At 43.3% G+C, this 19,675-nt stretch overlaps 1 protein-coding gene across 2 annotated transcripts in view; it reads left to right on the top strand.

Annotated features, from left to right (window-relative positions):
• GABBR2 (gamma-aminobutyric acid type B receptor subunit 2) overlaps positions 1–19,675 on the top strand; it is a 415,862-nt gene that overhangs the window by 148,727 nt on the left and 247,460 nt on the right. Inside the window, exon 1 of one of the 2 annotated variants that reach the window (XM_054502145.1) lies at positions 10,709–10,963. The exons of the other annotated variant lie outside the window; for it this stretch is intronic. Coding sequence (XP_054358120.1) covers positions 10,799–10,963 — 165 coding nt within the window. The 5' untranslated portion in view covers positions 10,709–10,798. Of the gene's footprint in view, positions 1–10,708; positions 10,964–19,675 lie in introns of those variants that run through there. 2 annotated transcript variants of the gene reach the window in all.

The following is a 19,675-nucleotide window of genomic DNA, read 5'->3' as shown; positions in this document are numbered from 1 at the left end:
CCCAGGCTGGAGTGCACTGGCACAATCTCGGCTCACTACAAGCTCCACCTCCCAGGTTCAAACGATTCTCCTGCCTCAGCCTCCCGAGTAGCTGGGACTACAGGTGCCCACCACCGCGCCCAGCTAATTTTTTGTAATTTTAGTAGAGACAGGGTTTCACAGTGTTAGCCAGGATGGTCTTGATCTCCTGACCTCGTGATCCGCCCGCCTCGGCCTCCCAAAGTGCTGGGATTACAGGTGTGGGCCACTGTACCCAGCCATCAATATTATTCTTAAAACATCGTTCCTGTAATTGATGGGTGAAGGTTACTATTTTGTTGAGGAAAATTGACTAAAAATGGGCTTTTTTTATGGCGGTGGTTCTCAAACTTCATGAGTATCAAGATCCCCTGGAAACTTGGTAAAATACAAAAACCCACTAGGCATAGGTTGACCAATCATACCTGTTTTGGGATTGAGAGTGCCCCAGGAAGTAGGACTGTGAGTATTCAAACCAGGAAAGTCCCAGGCCAGCCGAGACAAGTTGGTCACCTTTGCCAGCTCTCGTCCTACTTCTAGGCGCCTCGTCCTCTATGCTGTGTGTTAGCACCCTAGGTGATTCTGAGGCACAGCCGTGGGTGGGAACCACTGCCTTAGAGTGTGAGACTGGGAAGATGCCTGCTGAGCCGCTGGGCAGGTGCTCTGCGGACAGACACACAGGTGCATGTGGTGGCATGGCACTGACTGCCCCGTCCCGTGTTGTGTTTGGTAAGGTGTGTGGTGCTCATCTGTGCAGATGGGCAAATGGAGGGCCAGAGAGCCAACATACCAATAATACCGGGTACACGTCTCAGGCTTGGGCAGATAGGCTGGGGTTCACATCCAGGCTCTGGTGCTTGTTAGCTGGTGCCTGGGTCAGGTTGCTTAGCCTCTTCCAGCCTCGGTTCCTGGTCTGGGGCTTGGCAGTGGCATTATACTGACCCTGGATGCTGGTGCATTGCCTTCCTTCTTCCTCCTGTGGCCATCCACTCAAGGACATAGTCACCCAGGTGGCATCTTGGCCTATCTCTGCAGGTGGAGGCAGAGCCCTGGGATCTGAGGTCACCTCCATGGGATGAGCTATGTGGTCTTGGGGTATCTCTTGCTCCTTGTGGGCCCCTGTGTAAGAGGAGTGGGTTGGACCAGTTGATGGGCCTTGATAACCTTGATAATGTCGTGTCATTATGCCCTTTGGCTCAGAGCCATCAGTGCCTGCCTTAAGCCTGGCATCATCCCTCTTGGGCCTCTGCATGTGATTTCCCCGGGCTCATAAGGCCTGGTTTCCCCTCCATGTCTAGAAGCTGTGAGAAGGAACCAGGAAAGCACTCAGGGGCTGAGGCCGCTCACACATGTAACTCCACACAGAGTAGAGGAGCAGCTTTGCAGCTGTGCCAGGCCTTCAGCTTTAATGTCTCTTGATCTCCACCAGAGCTTTCCAGGTGGAGGACACCCCTTCTGCAGAAAGTGAGGCCCAGAGAGCTGATGCAGCCTGTGTAAAGTCATACCTCAGGTAGGGCAGAGAGCTGTGGTGCCAGCCTTTCTGGTGGCCTTCCCCATCTGGTCCTTTCCCCTCATGCTAAGGCGTAGAGCCTGCTCCCCACAGCTCAAGAGCTGTTGCCCATGTTGTTCTCACTGCATGATGCCCTTTCTGCTCCCCCTCCTCGCCGGCTCAGTCCTCTGTATTTCCTGATATTTTTTTCAAGTCTTACCTCCTTCTCCAGGAAGGCTTCCTAGTCTTCCCCAACCCTGGTCCCAGCTGGAGGAGGTACCCAGCGTTTTCCTCACTTCCTTTGTTTTGCCCATTCCTCAATATATTACAATCCCTGATGAGGTTTCAGTGTCGCCTGCCAAACAACTCCTTCAGGCCCAGACAGTCCTTGCTCATCTGAGTCTTAGCAGTACCCCAAGGGCCTTGCCTCAAGTAGGTGCTCAGGAATTGTGACTGGACACAGCTGTAGGGCCTGTTACAAAACCAATTTGTAACATGTCTATGGCCTTTGCCACGGGCCAGGCATGGTTCTAAACACTGTGCATAAATTAACTCATTTACTTCACATGCCAACCCTAAGAGGCTGTTATTCTCCTCATTTCACAGATGAGAAAACTGAGGCACAAAGAGATTGAGTGCCTTGCCAAAGGATTGCCCTTCTTAAATGGCTCCAGAGTTCCTGCTTGCAACCGCAAGTCTATACTGCCTGTCACACAGTATCATGTAACCCTCACTGTACTACTTGGGATTGAAGAGCAGGAGTCATCCCAGTTAGGCCTGTTCTCAGATTGGGGAAAATAAGATTCAAAGGAAGTAGAGTCTGGCCCTGCTTCTTGCTGTAAGCAGGCCACAAGGTGAGGTCTCCCGAAGGCCTCTAAGAGTGGCCTCTCTGGGGGCCGTGGAGGCTCTAGACCCCGGGTCTCTGCCTCCCTCTCCGGCTGTGTTGGCAAGGAACTTCCTGCCCGTCCATGGAGGACCCAGGCAGTACGTGTCCCCTGACACAGGCTGTGTTCTCCCTGTAAATCATTCATGACCCCCACACACCCACACATGCACACACACATGCATACATAGCACTTTTAAACTTATTACTCATTCAGTAACTTGTTGTGTATAAAAAATAAATGATTCCTTCAAACTCAGAAAACAGATGGACTGGTTGTTGGTGAAAATCAATAACTATGCTAAGTATTTCAAGAATAGTACTTGTAGTCCTACTCTGGATGGTTTTATAAGGAATAAGCTGATTTTTTTCTAAATAGAGCATAGTCTACATTAGTTGTGAATTATAGTTTCCTAAGACGATTACATTATTTATTATTTCCATGATGAAGAGATTGAGCCTTATACAGTGGGAAGGGTTCAACTTGAGAAAAACAATCCTAGGTTAGATAACGATCTAGACATTCATAAATGCTGATTTAAGCATAATTTTCTCAATTTTCCCCACGTTCCCATAAAAGCTATTACATAGTACTGTCTTAGCCTCTTCTAACATGATGTGTTGGCTTTGCAAGTATCAGGGAATGACTTCCTTCACATCCGGGGTGTCTTCTGAGACTCTGGGCCCATTCCTAGAGGATTGGGCACAGGGACCTTTGGCACAGCAAAGCTGTTTTGGCCCAATCCGCTGGCCCACGCTAACAAGAAGGCTTCAGCACCACTTCTTTGGGAAGCCTTTCCAGGGCATGCCTCCGGTGGATGCATCCGTAACCCCCGCTGCCCACAGCATGCTCACTTCCTCCTTCAGTGCAGTCTTGCCTGATAGTTACCATTCTCTCTCTGAAGTTGAGGCAGCATCTTCTTTGTTTGCGGGGGGAACCTTAGAGCCCAGCTTATGGCCCAGAATCCAGGAGAACCCCTGTGAATCTTTGGTTTCCATTTTGGTTTTCGGTGCTCTCAATCTTTCTCTTTAATGTAAGTAGCATCATGAATTCATAGATTTTCAAAAATACATTAAGTGTACTGTATTTCAGTAAGTTGGAGACATTATTTTTAATGCAGACAGTGTTTTTGCTGCTCTTTTTTTTTTTTTTTTTGGACAGGGTCTCGCTCTGTCACCCAGGCTGGAGTACAGTGGCATGATCTCAGCTCACTGCAACCTCCATTTCCCAGGTTCAAGCGATCCTCCCCCCTCAGCCCCCCAAGTAGCTGGGATTACAGGCGCACACCACCATACCCAGCTAATTTTTGTATTTTTTGTAGAGATGGAGTTTCGTCATGTTGCCCAGGCTGGTCTGAAACTCCTGACCTCAAGTGATCCTCTCACCTAGGCCTCCCAAAGTGCTGGGATTGCAGATGAGAGCCACCACGCCCAGTATTTGCTGCTCTATTTATGTTTCTACCTTTCCCCCAAAATTCTCCTCCAATTTTGTAATTTTGAAAGTTACTTTAACCTGCAACAAGAAATTAAAGTACAATGAACATCATTTACCCTTTATCTGGATTGACAGTTGTTTACATTTTGCCATATTTGTTTTTGCTTTTCCTCTCTCTCCCCGCACCCCTCCCCCACACACACACGCTTGCACAGTCACTGATTTTTTTGTTGAAGCATTTGATATTAGTTTGCACACACAATGACACTTCACCCCTAATACATTAGCATGCATCTCCTAAGACAATTATATCATCTTACATAACCCTAATATAACCACATCTGAAAAATTTAACAGTGATACAATAATATTACCAAATATATGGTCCATATTGAGATTTTTCCAGTTGTCCCAAAATTGTCCTTATTGGAATTTATTTGAACACAAGCAAGGAACATGCATTGTCTTTGTTGCCATATATTTTTGGCTTTCAGGACAGTGATCTTTTTTTTTTTAGAAAACCCAAGCCAGTTGTTTTATAAAATGTCCCACAATTGTCATTTGTTTCCTCATGATTAGATTCATGAGTTTTGGCAAGAATACTACATTTTTTATGCTGTGTTCTTCCCAGTGCATCAAGTCAGGGGGCCCAGGATGTCAATTTGAACTATTATTGATGATACTAAATTTGATCACTTGGTTAAGGTGGTATCTTCCAAATTTATTGTAAGTATACATTCTTCCCCCTCTGTAATTATGAAGTAATCTATGGGGTGAAACGCTGAGACCATAGGACTATCCCATTTCCTCACAACCTTTTACTCAATGGTTTTAGCATCAATTTATGATGCTTGCCTGCCTCAGTATCATATTGGTGTTGCAAAATGGTAATCTTCTTTTCTTTTTTTTCTTTCTTTTTTTGAGAGACAGTCTCATTCCGTCACCCAGGCTAGAATGCAGTGGCACGATCATAGCTCACTGTAACCTCAAACTCCTGGGCTCAAGGGATCCTCCTGCCTTAGCTTCCCCAGTAGCTGGGATTATAGGCACATGCCACCATGCCAGGCTAATTTTAACATTTTTTTGTAGAGATGGAGTCTCACCATGTTGCTCAGGCTGGACTCAAACTCCTAGGCTCAATCGAGCCTCCTGCCTCGGCCTTCCCAAAGTGCTGGGGTTACAGGTGTGAGCCACTGCACCCGACCTCCTTTTCTAATTATATTTCTTCTACATTCTTCTGAATGTAGCCAGCATTCTTCTCTCCAGAACAGCTTTCCCTTTTTTGACTCTTTCTTCTCCTCCTCCTGCTTCTTTCTGTTTCTCTTCCCCTGCTAATTTGAGCACTTAATATTTACCTGCCTTAGTCTTGGAATCAGCCATTCCTCCAAGGAACCCTGATTCTTCCTGGTAGGAAATTGTATTAAGAAACCAACATTTGGGTACTAGGTATACTTGTTGCTACTGGGGTTCATTCCTTCACAGTTGTTTTTTTTTTCAGTGGAATGAGCTTGAAAATATAATTTTTAATATCTTTAAAGTGTTTAAACTGTAATCTATGAGCAGATAATCAGACAAATATGGGTCATTCTATAATTTACCTGGCCTGAATTCTTAAAAAGTCCATATTGTGGAAAACAACAAGAACAACCACATAAAGCCAAACTAGACCTGTTGTAAATGAAAAAATAAAATAAATACCAACAAAAAGCAAGGCATGAATATTGATTGGGTCCTGAATTTTTAAAACAAAAGGGCATTTTTGGGAAATTGAAGAAATTTGAATATGGACTATGCATTAGATGATACTGAATTATTGTTCATTTTCATAACTGTGATAATGACATTATAATGATATAGGATAATTTCATTCTTTCCAAGATGCACTCTGAACTATTTAGTTATGAGGTGTCATGATATTTGTAAGCTAATTTCAAATGCTTCAAAAACAACATCATTAAGTGTATGTGTGTGCATATATGTATATGTGTGTCTGTGTATATATATATATACTATATAGTATATATATAATACTAAATATAATATATACTATATATATTTTAAAAGAGAGAGAGGAAAGCAGATGTGGAAAATGGTGAATCTAAGTGAAAGTATTCCTCATGCTATTGTTTCAACTTCTTTGTTTTAAATATTTTTATTTAAATATTTTTGAGTTTATAGGAATGCTATACAGTGTTCCTCGTACTATTCTTTCAACTTCTTTAAATATTTTTCAAAATAAAAAGCTGTGAATGTGCCTGTGTGTGTGTGTGTGTGTATGTGTATTTTGTGTGTACGTGTGTGTGCGTGTATATATGTGTATGTGTGTGTGTATGTGTGTGTGTATGTGTATGTGTGTGTGTGTTTGTATGTGTGTATGTGCACGCGCACATGTGCTGGGTGGTGGGATAGTGGAGAGGAAGAATATGTCCTCCTTGGCTGGACAGTGAAAATGTGTACAAAAGTCTCTTTACACATTTTTCTCCATGTGACTCTATTAGAAACTTAATATATTCCTAGATTCCTTTGTCCTGGTTTGTTTTCACTGTTTAGGGGTTAATTTTTTTTCTCCTTGTTGATTAATTTTATTTAAAAAACTATACACAACTTTTATATGATTACATAGTCAAATGTATAGCAGAGAATTCTTGGCTCCAATCTAAGCTCTCTCCATTCTGTTCCATGCCATCCTTATATAATGTGACCATTGTTATTAGTTTTTAATTTATCCTTCCAGTTTTTCTTATTGAAAATATGAGCAAGCGTGTGTGTATGAGTGTATGAGTATATATATGTGTGTTTGTTCCTCATTTCTTCTTTTTATGCAAAGGGAGCATGCAGTCTACACTATTCTGCACCTTGCTTTTTTTTACTTAATTTTCCCAGATTTCACTGTATTATCATTGTAGAAAGGCATTCCTTTTTTTTTACAGATGCACAGCCCTGCTTTGTATGGATGTACCATAGTTTGTACAGCCAGTCCTCTACTGATGGACATTTGGATTATTTCCAATCTTTTGGAATAACCTTGGCCACATTGTCACATTTGTGCCAGTGTAAACTGGGTATGAATTCCTAGAAGTGGAATTTCTGGGTCAAAGGATAAATGCATCTATAATTTTTCTAGAAAATAAATCTTTGTTGAGAAAACTAATGAACGAACTTGATTAAAAAGAGCTGAAAGTAAAAGGCTAATATCTAAATGGAGACATAAAACAATTAGAATAAATAAATCTCTTTGTGAAAGAGGCTGATTTAAAACCTTTTTGGTGGCATTATCTCTAGTTCAGCAATTTTCATTTTCTCGCCCAAAGACAGAATAATTTCTCTTTGGTTTGTAAATTAAACATATGGCTCATGCCTGTAATCCCAACACTTTGGGAGGCCAAGGTGGATGGATCACTGGAGGCCAGGAGTTTGAGACCAGCCTGGCCAACATGGCGAAACCCTATCTCTACTAAAACAAAAATTAGCCAGGAGTGGTGGTGCGCGCCTGTAGTCCAAGTTACTGGGGAGGCTGAGGTGGGAGGATTGCTTAAGCCAAGGAGGTGGAGGCTGCAGTGAGCAGAGATCACACCACTGCACTTCAGCCTGGGCAACAGAGTGAGACCCTGTCTCAATAAATTAAATAAAATAAAAATAAATTAGTTAATTAAACATATAATTACAAAATCATGAAATTTTAGAGCTGAAATAAAAACTACCTAGAACAGTCTCCTTCAGGAAACCAAGGCCCAGAAAGGGGAAGGAAGGAACAGAAAGACTAAGAAAAAAAACCAAATTCAGTCCAATTCCATGCAGTTTAATAAACAGTAAGTGAAAGAGCTTCTTTGTAATAAAGCACGATGCTTGTTTTCAGTTTCTACGAAGAGTCAAACATAGAACTGTACTATTGAGAGCCCTGGAGATACCCTATCCGCAGCACGTGGTTCAGATCCCTGAGTGCTTTGCTGTCACAGTGACAACTCCTTCAACAGAACTCGGTGTCAATGGACTTTGTTTCACATCTTTTGTGTTATTCTAGGGCATTTCAGTGTAGTCATGATGAGACACTGGATCAGGTGGAGGGTTTGAGTGGCTGTGGGTGTCCTGGCTGATGATGTGAGTGGTCATGTTTGCTCAGGATAGTCTGAAGTTATAATCGTGGCATTGGAAGGATTCTGTTTAGATTCTGAGCAGGCAATGTGGAGAAGCGAATGGGTTTAGCCCTGTCAGCCATGAACTTCGGGGGCAAGACTGGGCAAGTCCCTTCTTTCTGGTCTTCCGTGTATAAAATGAGGAGTTGGACAAGCCCAGAATGGCACATAAATAAATGGCGCCCATGGTATTATTTTATCCTTCTATGCTAATTGTAGACATAACTAATAGATCACTAAACGCTCATTCTTCACTCCCTTAGCCCACTTCTCAGTAGCCCCCATCAACCCACTGGTGATACTGCATAGGTTCAGCTCTTTACCACAGCTGGCCTGAATGGTTACTTAGGGTTAGCAGGTAGAATACAGGATGCCCAGTTAAATTTGAATTTCAGATACACAAAAAGTTTTTTTGCTTTGTTTTTTAGTGCAAGAATGTCCCACATGTTGCTAAATCTGGCAAAGCTATCGCTTAGGCCATTTCCATTATTTCTCTTTTTTTTTCTATGTAGCTGATTTCTCTTAAGGTAACTGCCCTCTCTTCTTGACACTTCTGATAGTGCCCATTCCCCAGTGCCCAAATAAAAGTCTAACTCATTCTATAATTGTTTAAATTCACATTATGACCTAATTTAATTGAAGGCGATAGAGATTTGGGTAGGAGACTTTTATTTCTGAGGACCATATATTCTGGTAAAAAACTCTTTGATGAACCTGTAATCCCATGTATCCCTGACTTTATCATTTTCATATCACTTTCTTGACTCTGCCAGTGCATGTACAACTTGTATTATTAACTTAATTAGTATGTTCCCTTAAATTGACTCATAATTTTATCTAAATGCCATGAATGAAAAATCAGTATCATTTACTAAGAAAGTAGTATAAAAGCAAATTAAGGGAAAGCATATCTCTTAAGGTATAAAATAGTCATCTGGGGCTCACTTGAAATCACTGAGTATGCTCCCTGGGATATAAAGCACACCACTGACTAATTCAACTCCCTGCTGATTTGGGAATCCCCTCTGTGACTCTGGCAGATGATCTCTGAGGATCTTCTTGAATACCTCCAGTGCTGGGGAACTCAGTACTTTGCAAGGTTTTGATTCACTCTTGAATACCTTACTGTGAACTGTTTCTTCTTCATATTGACCATATCAGCCTCTCTGAAACAGTTATACATGGACCCTGGTTTTCCCTCTGAGACCCCACACAGTAAGTTTGCTCCCTCTGCATTCGTCCATGCATTCATTTATTCAACACATACTTGAGTGCTTATTCTATGACAGCTTGAGTGCAATGACAGTACATGTGATAAGGTCTGATGGAGGTGCAGTAGGGGAGGCACCCCCTGCGTAGACTGGAGGTAGGAAGGTGTTCAGAAAGGCTTTTTCAGAGGAGAGTGGAGGAGAGCCTGCTTTGGGAAAGAAAAGGCTGGAGTGAGGGGGTGAGAGAGGACGCTGGAGCAATAGAAGAGGTGGAGAGGGAGCAGGCCAGGTGGGCCTCATAACCCTCATCTCCTCATCTTCTATTATAGCACTAGGACTCATTTCCTATAAAACAGGTTCATATCCAAGTTCTCAGTGTGTTTACTTATTTATTTTTGAAGTAGGGTCTCGCTGTGTTGCCCAAGCTGAAGTACAGTGGCACTATCATGGCTCACTGCAGAATTGACCTCCCAGGCTTAAGCAATTCTTCTGCCTCAGCCTCCCAAGTAGCTGGGACCACAGGCATGGCCACCGTGGTTGGCTAATTTTATTTTATTTTTTTCCATAGAGATGGGGTTTTGCCAAGTTGCCCAGACTGGTCTCCACTTCCTAGGCTCAAGCGATCTGCCCACCTCAGCCTCCCAAAGCGCTGGGATTCAGGCGTGAGCCACCGCACCCGGCCTCAGTTTATTTTTAACACAGCCCTGCAGAGTTATTCAGGGCAGGACTTATTCTCCCCATTTCACAGGCAAGGAAACTGAGGCCTAGCAGGTTGGTGGCGGGTTTGCAGCTGACCAGAGAAGCTGGGTCTGTGTGTTCCACAGGCACACAGCGGCACTCACTTCCGGGTGCTCTTGCCCATGCGCAGCCCCAGCCCCGCCCCAGCCACTGATCCTGGATGACCCTCTACCCCATGGAATAAAACTTCTCATTCTGGGAAAGCATCTTTGAATCTTTGATCTTGACTCAGCTAAGTTTCCTCTGGACTGACCATGAAGCACATTTCAGAGGTGTGGAGTCTCGTGTTCCACTTTCTTGCCTGTGGAAGGCGTTGGCTCACAGGGTAAACGGAACCTAGGATGACCCCTTCTTCTCGAGCCCCGGTGTCCCTGGGATTGGGGCTGTGAGGTGCCCAGTGACTGCCACCCTGCAGGCCCTCCCATGTCCTCTGAGTGTCAGTGGGCAGGTGGCTCTCAGGCCTCCTTGGCAAGCTTGGCCTGTCTGGTTGAGTGATTCCTTGGTACGAGTCTGCCGCTCAGAGCTTTGCCTGAGCTGTGTCTACTCGGGGGGGGGATGGGGCGCAAACCCTGTTTTCCTCAGCCAGAGAAACCAGCACTTTCCTTCCTCCTCTGCTCTGTTTTGTGTGACAGCTGGGTGAGTTCCTGTCTAGAGAAGACAAGTGTGAAGGCATTTTGTGACCCCTCCTGTCTCCCTTTCCCCTCCACTTCTCCCGTGGCTACAGAGCAAACTCGCAGACAGCCCTCAATGAGCTCATAGAGCGGTCAGTGAAGTGGGCCTGGCTGCCCATCACTTCTCAGTGCCTCACCACAAGGGGAAGAAACAGTGCTGGGAGAACTGAGGGAGAGCAGGGAAGGCTCCCTGGAGGAGGTGTCTGTGAGTGGGCCTGGACAAATGAGTAGGAAGTATGTTCCCAGAAGTAAGAAATGCTGCATCCTCTCCCACTCAAAGACTCGAGCTGGGGCCCCAGCACCCCCCACCCCCGACAGATGTGATTTCAACTTGTGGACTGATCAGAGGCGCCATATTGACATGAGGAGACATGATTTCTGCAGTGAGGTAATTAAAAGGCAGTTGGCTTCACAGCTGTGATCACACGAGAACACTTCTTACCCCTAAAGACGTCAGCTGAAAGCCAAGTGCAAAGGAGCCAAGGAAACCAAAGAGGCTTCTAATGTAATTTGTTAATTTCCTGCATTTGTCACCTGCACAGCTGTGAGGCGAAAATGGAACATTTTACCAGAAGTTTAAGAGAAAATTAAAGACATACATTCTAATTGTACACAATTAGACAAGCAATACAATCATTATTATTTGTTTAATTAACAAACCATTTTAAAATAATAGATTAGGATTTGGAAATCCTGCTTTAGAATGATGTCCCTGCCTGGTGGCAGCCACTTGAGTTTGAGCGAGTCCTTTCCTTCACTGAGGCTTCTCATCTGTAAAATGGGTATGCTCCTCCCCTGCCTTCCCTAGGGAGGTGGAATATTGCAGGAAAGGGCTTTGTAAATTAAAAGGCCTTGTGTGATTGTAAGAAATACCATCTAATTCTCCTAACTTAGTTCTGGTAACTTTTAAGTCTAGAAATTGTGGTCTACTGTAAGCCGTCATTAACTGGGTGCTTGTGCTGTTCCAACCCTCATGACAGCCCTGAAATGGGAATGTGCCTGTCTGACCCCGGTCCATTTACAGAGGAGGAGACTGAAGTTCCCAAAGTTGGAGGAGTCTTCTGACGTTGCATAGGGAGGGGCGGAGGTGGCATTCAGACACAGCCTGTCCAAACTGAAACCCAGCATTCTTACCCTTATGAGCCACACTGCTTTCTCAGCATTGACTTGGTTTTGCCATTTCTCTAATTTACTCCCATTTTTGACTTAAAATAAAAGGATTTGAGGAACTAATAGTTGTTTTCCAATCTTCTTTACGTCAAGTAGTAATAGAAATGTTAAAGAAGGGAGTGAAGAAGGTAATAAAGAATCATAGAATGCCATATAGCAAAAACAATTCTATCTTAAAGAGCAAAGCATTAAATGACTTCATAATTTATCATAATAAATAAATGCTGTCTCTTAAACTGGGTGATAGGCAGCTTGATTTGGTTTTGCTATTATTCTTTAAACTAAAAGTATCTAACATGCTTATGTATGTAGTTTCTATTTGACAATAGAAGTTTAAAAAGAAAAACGTCCAGGATGAAGAATGTTTTTAAATATAAGTATGATTTTTGTTTCATATGTTTTCATTGGACCATCTTAGAGAATCAAAAGCATACTAACCCACTGATGAAGTATTGTTTTTTCTTTTAAATAAATTTTATTTTTTCTTTTCTTTCTTTTATTTTTCTTTCTTTCTTTCTGACAGGGCCTCACTCTCACTCAGGCTGGAGTGTAGTGGCATAATCCTGGCTCACTGCACCTTAACTCCTGGGCTCAAGAGGTCCTCTTACTTACCTCAGCCTCCCAAGTAGCTGGGACTACAGGCACCCGCCACCATGCCCGGCTGATTCTCTCTTCTTTTAAATTGCCCTGGTTGCTTTCTAGTCTTAGCCTCAGATGCCTCCCTGAGAAGCAGCCTGGAAAATTGGAGAGAGGACTTCATTCTAAGAACAAAAGTCCCAAGCCCTAGCCTTGCCATTTGCTAACATGTGGCTTTGAGTAAGTCACCTGATTTTGAGTAAGTCACCTCTCTGAACATCAGTTTCCTTATCTAAAAAATGAGGGTAATAAAGTCTACTCTACTGATATCATGGGTTTTTGTGAAGATCAAAATTAAACTAAAGAAGTAAATATGTTTTGGGAATTGTTAAGTCACAGAGAAGAATCATAGCACTCTGTGGAATGAGCAGGGACTTGTGACATTGGTCTCCCTGCTCTGCCAGTTGCTGCGGTGTGATCATGTGCAAGTCACTTATCCTCTCTGAGGCTCAGTCTCCTCATCTGAAAAATGCAGATCGGAATCACATCTACTTCATAGGGTTGTTTTGCACATTAAGTGAAGAAGTGAATGCTAAGCCCTTCATGCAATGTTTGCTCCACGGTACGTGCTCATTATTTCATAATTTCAAGAGGTCAAAATATCTAAGCTCAGGTCCCAGCTTTGCCTCTCTTTTTTCCTCTTTTTGAGAAGGGGTCTCCTCTGTTACCCAGGCTGGAGTGCAGTGGCACAATCACAGCTTACTGCAGCCTCAACTTCTCAGACTCAGTTGATTCTCCTGCCTCAGCCTCCCGAGTAGCTGGGACCACAGACATGCACCATAATGCCTGACTAATTTTTTGCATTTTTTTGTAGAGATGGGGTTTCGCCATGTTGCCCAGGCAGGTCTTGAACTCCTGGCCTCAAGCAATCCTCCTGCCTCGTCCTCCTAAAGTGCTGGGATTACAGGTGTTAGCCACCACACCTGGCTGCTTTGCCTCTTACTAGCTATGGGGCCCCAGGCAAGTCGCTATACCTCCCTGAGACTCGGTTTCTCCCACAGGAAACAAAGGCAATAATGTCTCCCTTACAAATTGTCACAAGTTCCCCATAAGAATATGCCGAGTGCAGTGGCTCACACTTATAATCCCAGCACTTTTGGAAGCCAAGGCAGGAGGATCACTTGAGGCCAGGAGTTTGAGACCAGCCTGGGCAAAATAGCGAGACCCCTGTCTCTACTGAATATAAAAAATAAAAAAAATAGCGAGGCATGGTGGCACATGGGTATAATCCCAGCTACTCAGGAGGTAGAGGCAGGAGGATAGCTTAAGCCCAAGAGTTCCAGGCTGCAGTGAGCTATGATCATGCTACTGTACCCCAGTCTGGGTGACAGAGTGAGACCCTGTCTCTAAGAAAAAGAAAAAGAAAAAAAAGACTGGCCACGGCAGGGGGTGGTAAAAACTGAACTGCTGTGCATTTCTGAGTGATGAAAAACTAAACCTCATTAACAGAAAGGAGAAATGATTGTTCCCCAAGAGGTTCTAGCCCAAGCTCTCCCTGACTAAAGAAATTTAAAATCGTACAGCCAGTCTATGCACGACACCCTAGAAGGCCTTTTGTTGGAGTGGGGCTTCCAGAACTCACTCAAACGCCAGGCATTCATTTTCCCTTGTTAACTGGGGAAATGCTTTGCAGCCGCCCCGCATCACATTAATCTCACCGGCATCTATGTTGAGGCACTTTTTGTCCAAACAGTTTTTTGCCAGGGCTTGAGCACAGCGGCGACCTGGCGCAGACCTGAAGTAGACCCGAGTTCCCAACACACACCGCCCGGGGCCTTTGTATACATCCTGGCACTGGCCACAAACAGTGTTTTGTCAGAAGCTTCCTGAGAAAGTTGCGTTCCATTCATCTCGGCTGAAAAGAACCCTAGATGACAAATACCTCCCTCATTTAATTACAGAAACAGTCAGCAAAGTCGTGGAAAAAGATTAAACCAACAGAGAAAAGAGCAAGCCTCAATCATTTTCTCATCCCTTTGCATTTGGCCTGAGTTCCTTACCTAGGACTTAGCAACTGTGGTCCCCCCTGCCCGATTATACCTGCCTCCTGAAAAAATGGTTTATTTTTGCAGAGAACCTAAACTCGGATGCCCCAAAACAGGTAAAGAATGAATTGCATTCAGGCAAGAATTCGTCAATGGCTTGGAATGTCATAAAGATCCTGAAGCTGGGAGATGCATTTACATTTTTCGTCTGGGTTCGTATCTGCAGATGGAAGTGAGGCACAATGGCAGTTATCTGCATAAATCAGATTAAATAAAACACACACCCACGCAAGACCAACAAACTCCTTAATCATTTTCTTCAGTGTTGGGGAAGCATAGATTTTTGTGGTTGCAGAGAATCTTTGAAATCTTTGGTCCAGTCCATCACTTTCAGAGATGAGAAAAACAGACATCTAAAACGGGGGAAATGACTTGCCCTTGTTCTCTCAGTCACAGGGACAGGGTTAAGCCTAAGTGTCCCGGCTCCCTAAAGAGGCCTTGTAGCTGCATGAGCTCACCACTTCTCTCTGCATTCAGGTGCTTCTTGTTAAAGTGACTCATGGTTCAATATGCAGGCCCTGAACGCTCATGAAACATATCACGGCAGGCTAGAGGCCTCCGGCTGGAGAGAGATGCTCATGGCTCTCTTCCCATCCCATGCTGCTGGTTAAATGTGTCTCCTGCAAAACTTGCTGTGTTTGAGAGGCCCTGGAAGCCACGGCATAAATTGTTCCCTCCCTGGTCTACTGGATGACCTTTCCGGGCCACAGTTTTTTCAGGTATAAAATGGATGATAATTTCTACCTTGGGTAATCTGTCTGAAAGTTTTTGTTTGGTTTGGTTTGGTTTGGTTGAGACAAAGTCTTGCTCTGTCACCGAGGCTGGAGTGCGGTGGCATGATCTCAGCTCACTGCAACCTCTTCTTCCTGGGTTTAAGCCATTGTTCTGCCTCAGCCTCCCGCATAGCTGGGATTACAGGTGCCCACCACCACGCCCGGCTAATTTTTGTATTTTTAGTACAGACAGGGTTTCACCATGTCGGCCAGGCTGGTCACAAATTGCTGACCTCAAGTGATCTGCACACTTCGGCCTCCCAAAGTGCTGGGATTACAGGCATGAGCCACTGCACCTAGCCCTATCTGAAAGTATTAATCACCAAGTCAGACGTGTTCATAAAAACTCTCCTTTGGATGGCTTAGACTGTGGCTGGCCGATTGGGTGGTTGGGTCATTTCTCCATTCATTCATCCATCCACTGTCAAGCAAGCTTTGCTCTCAGGCATGTTAGAGAATGAATTTTTTTTGAGTGAGTGTAGGATGAGGAAATAAAAACAAAAATCCTGTCCCCCAGGAAGATTGCAAAGGATCCCCCGTGTGAACAGACTCTCCACAAATCCAGTATCTATGAACTCTCTGGCAATCATAATCACAGGGAGTGCAGGGGACTTTATGCGTCTGTAAAGTTTCAGAGTCCACAAAGTTTTTTTACATCCTGCCATCACCCCTCCAAAGCAGGCAGGGCAGAACTTACAATCTTAGTTCTACAGATGCAAGAAGGACTAGTGGCCTAAGTTTGCACAGCTAGGAAAAGACAGCATTGAGGTCCAAATCCAAGGTCTTTGGAGTCCAGGGGTCTGAATCACACTCAGCTGCTGCCCATCTTTGCCAGGATGTCTCTGGGATTCAGATTGAGGGGCTTGTATCATTTCTGAGGGGCTGTGGTGGTGAGGAGGCAGTATGACTTAACAATACTGGTTCCACTCCTCCATTTCTAAGTTGCATGATCTTGGACAAGTTCCTTTTTTCTTTTTATATTGTGGTAAAATGCACAAGATAAAATTCGCCATTTTAACCATTTTAAAGTGGATGAGTCATTGTCATTGAGTACATTCACAATGTTGTTCAACCATCACCACTATTTAGAGCTGAAACATTTTCATGCTTTCTTGGGCATGAAAGCTTTTGTGCTTTCACCCCAATTTGCTTTGTTGGGCAAGTTTTTTTAACCTCTAAGCCTCAGTTTTCTTATCCATAAGATTACTAACGGCACCTGCCACAGGGTTGTTGTGAGGATCAGGTGGGATAACTGGGAAGCCTTGGCATAGATAAAAGGTGATGGATGGGGGGCAGTTATACTAAATTTGTATACTGAGAACTAGGTTATAGGATTTGGACAGGACTGTCTTGACGCTCTAGAATGAAGGCCAAAGCTGCTTCACCTTGCCCATATGCTGGCTTCAAGGCAACCACTCATCGTGCTTAATTCTTTGTGAACTTGGTCCTTGACACCAAGATTCTGGAGGATTTTGCCACTCCTCTGGCCAGGTGGCCATGGATAGTGCAGGGGAGCCATCAGGCGCTGTGGTCTGGTCGTAGGTTGGGTAGATGGATGCCATCATTATCAGAAGCACTCAGGTCAGTTCCTGGGGTGGGAGTGAAAGAATGAGATGCTATTTAAGGATCTTCTGTGGGCCAGGATGTGCTCAAGGACTCACTGGGCAACTGCTCAAGATAAAGAGAATGCTGGTGATCTAGGTTTAGCCTGGCTACAGATTGGGGCAAGCAGAGGGGTGGGCAAAAACCCCATTCAGTGCCCAGAGCTGGCCAGTATGGGACGAGCTGGGCAGTCTTATCCACCAGCCCCCAGGGGCATGGCAGCACCACCACATTAGAGAGCAGTTTGATGGTACCAATCACGAACCTTAAAAACCTTCACACCACCTTGTGGTTTAAATGGCATCTGAACAATGCGAAAGAGGGTGCCAGGCCCTGCCACATATTTGGTTAAGTCAGACTAAATTTATTCGTGATTTTTCTAATACTTTTACTAAACTGACTTGAACTTTATTTTTGTAATATTTGAGAATATATGGTTTACTAAATAAATAAATGGCATAAACCAAAAATGAAAAAAAAAGGGTATTTGGCTACTCAATAAAACATTTGGTACCCAAGAAAACATTTTTTCAGCTTTCCTTTGAAACTATCAAAACATGGAAAAGAAGCCAGGCACGGTGGCTCACGCCTGTAATCCCAGCACTTTGGGAGGCCAAAGCAGTGGATCACCTGAGGTCAGGAGTTCAAGACCAGCCTGTCCAACATGGTGAAACCCCATCTCTACTAAAAATCCAAAAAAAAAAAGAAATTAGCTGGGCATGGTGGTGGGTGCCTGTAATCACTGCTTGGGAGGCTGAGGCAGGAGAATCGCTTGAACAATCAGGAGGCGGAGGTTGCAGTGACCTGAGATTGCACCACTGCACTCCAGCCTGGGCAATAGAGCAGGACTCCATCTCAATGAAAACCAACCAACCAAACAAACAAAAAAACACACACATACATACACTCTCAAGGAACCAAGAGACCCCAGTACTCATTGATATTCTAGATGTTTAGAAGCTTCATTAATTACAAAGTAGATGGCTCTAGATTGAGAAAATCCTAAGCTTTGCTTCCTGGCATTCCAAACCTTGCCTCATAAAATAACAATTGTGTTGAAAATTAACAGGTAGACCTTTTCCTTTCTCCCCTACAATCTGAGTTAGACTCAGGACTCATATCAATTAGAAAATTGGATAGCTATTGCCTCTACCTCACAGTTGCTGATCTCTGAGACAACCAAATTGCTTTTTTCTCTTTATTCTCATCTATCTTTCACTAAACTCAAACAGAGCTATACATTCCTAGGGGGGAAAAAACCTGGATAAGAAGAGGAGGGGAGCACGCTAGATGTGAATTGCGTTCTGGGAAGCAGAGACTTCCCACGTGAAATTTTTTAGGCAGGAAAGAAAAAACCTAGCAGCAGTGCAGGAAGGGAATTTAATGTACTGTGTTGATCTAGAGTATTAGAAAATTGGGCACTGAGGGTAAAAGATGATATCACTTATTTAATGTAGACCAGCCTAAGGTGAAAGCCTACTAGACACCAAAAACTGTGCTTAAATACTTATTCTCCAGCCTTCTGAAAAGTATATGCAATTAAAACGTAAATAGAAAATAGGGCCAAGTGCCGTCCACATGTGTCTCTTGATAAGCCAAGCCTGAAAACACTTGCCTTACTTTTGAAGATTAATAAATTTAAAACACCTTTGAAAAAGTACTTCAAAAATAATGAAAAAAAAGCACAGTACTCAGAAGAAGTGGAGGAAGAGTCCATCTCTGAAAATGATCTATTATAGGATAAAGAAGAAAACTTTAGAAAGATGTATAGCCTCCTCAATCGTATGCAATAAAACAGGCTCCATGAAATAGCCTGCAATTGGAGGATGGGGCGAAAAGGGAGATGATCATGAAAAATTCATAGGAAACTAAAAATGTCAATAACACAATACAAATATGTTAAAGACAATAAGGCTTAAAACTGAGGCTGTTGAAAAGCAAGTCAGGCAACTCACAGAACAAAGAACCTGAATAGCTAACATGTCTATGTATCCCCACTCAGCCACATTCCAGGCAAAGCGCTGCAAAATCAAACAATAATGAAGTACCACTTTATCTCTGAAAGACTAACAAAAATTAGGAAGTCAGATAATATCAAATATTGGCCAGGATGTGAAGAAATGAGAATACTTATGTCCTACAGCTAGGGCTGTGGATATAGTCGTTTTACCAGAAAATAGTGAAAGCTAATATGCACATATCTTGTAATAAAATACAGTAAAGTAAGATGCTCTTCTAGATTGAAGAGGACAAGGACTAAGAGATGCAATTATGAAAAGAAAATAGGACAGATATGGATTTAGGGAATGAAGAGACAACATACAGATAATCCTGTGGCCCAGAGGAGAGACAAGAATATATAGGAATATAATATAAATATATATAATAAACATACTATATATGCTATATTTATTATGTATAATATATACAATATTATAAATGTAGTATATGTAATAAATATGTTAAATATAAAAATATAAATATAAAACAATATACACAATATAAATATAGCATAGTCATTTTATATATGTTTTTTTTTTTACTGAGTTGGAAATACTTGAGTGTATAGATTGTATACAGGTCGTGTATAGGACTCTCTTTATCCCAAATAAAATCAAGAGTGCAATTTTTTTGAATTCCAGGAATAAGGGGAAAAAAAATCTTTCAGGCCTCCAGGCAGAGGAAACTGGGTACCTACAAATGAATGACAATCAGTGACAATCAAGCCAGCCCCAAATTTCTCCTCTGCGTCACTTTGTAGTTTCAAAGGGGAGAAATGGTAGCCCAAGAATTTCATGCCCAGCCAAATTCTGCCGTGTGTCAATGCAATACAGGGCCATCCTCAGTAAGTTGTCAACCCTTTATCCTTCTCTA

The sequence above is a fragment of the Pongo pygmaeus genome, chromosome 13 (assembly GCF_028885625.2).
Source record: "Pongo pygmaeus isolate AG05252 chromosome 13, NHGRI_mPonPyg2-v2.0_pri, whole genome shotgun sequence".
NCBI classification, from domain to species: Eukaryota; Metazoa; Chordata; class Mammalia; order Primates; family Hominidae; genus Pongo; species Pongo pygmaeus.
Note: the sequence above shows the minus strand (reverse complement) of the source record. Positions and strands in the feature narration are given on the sequence as shown.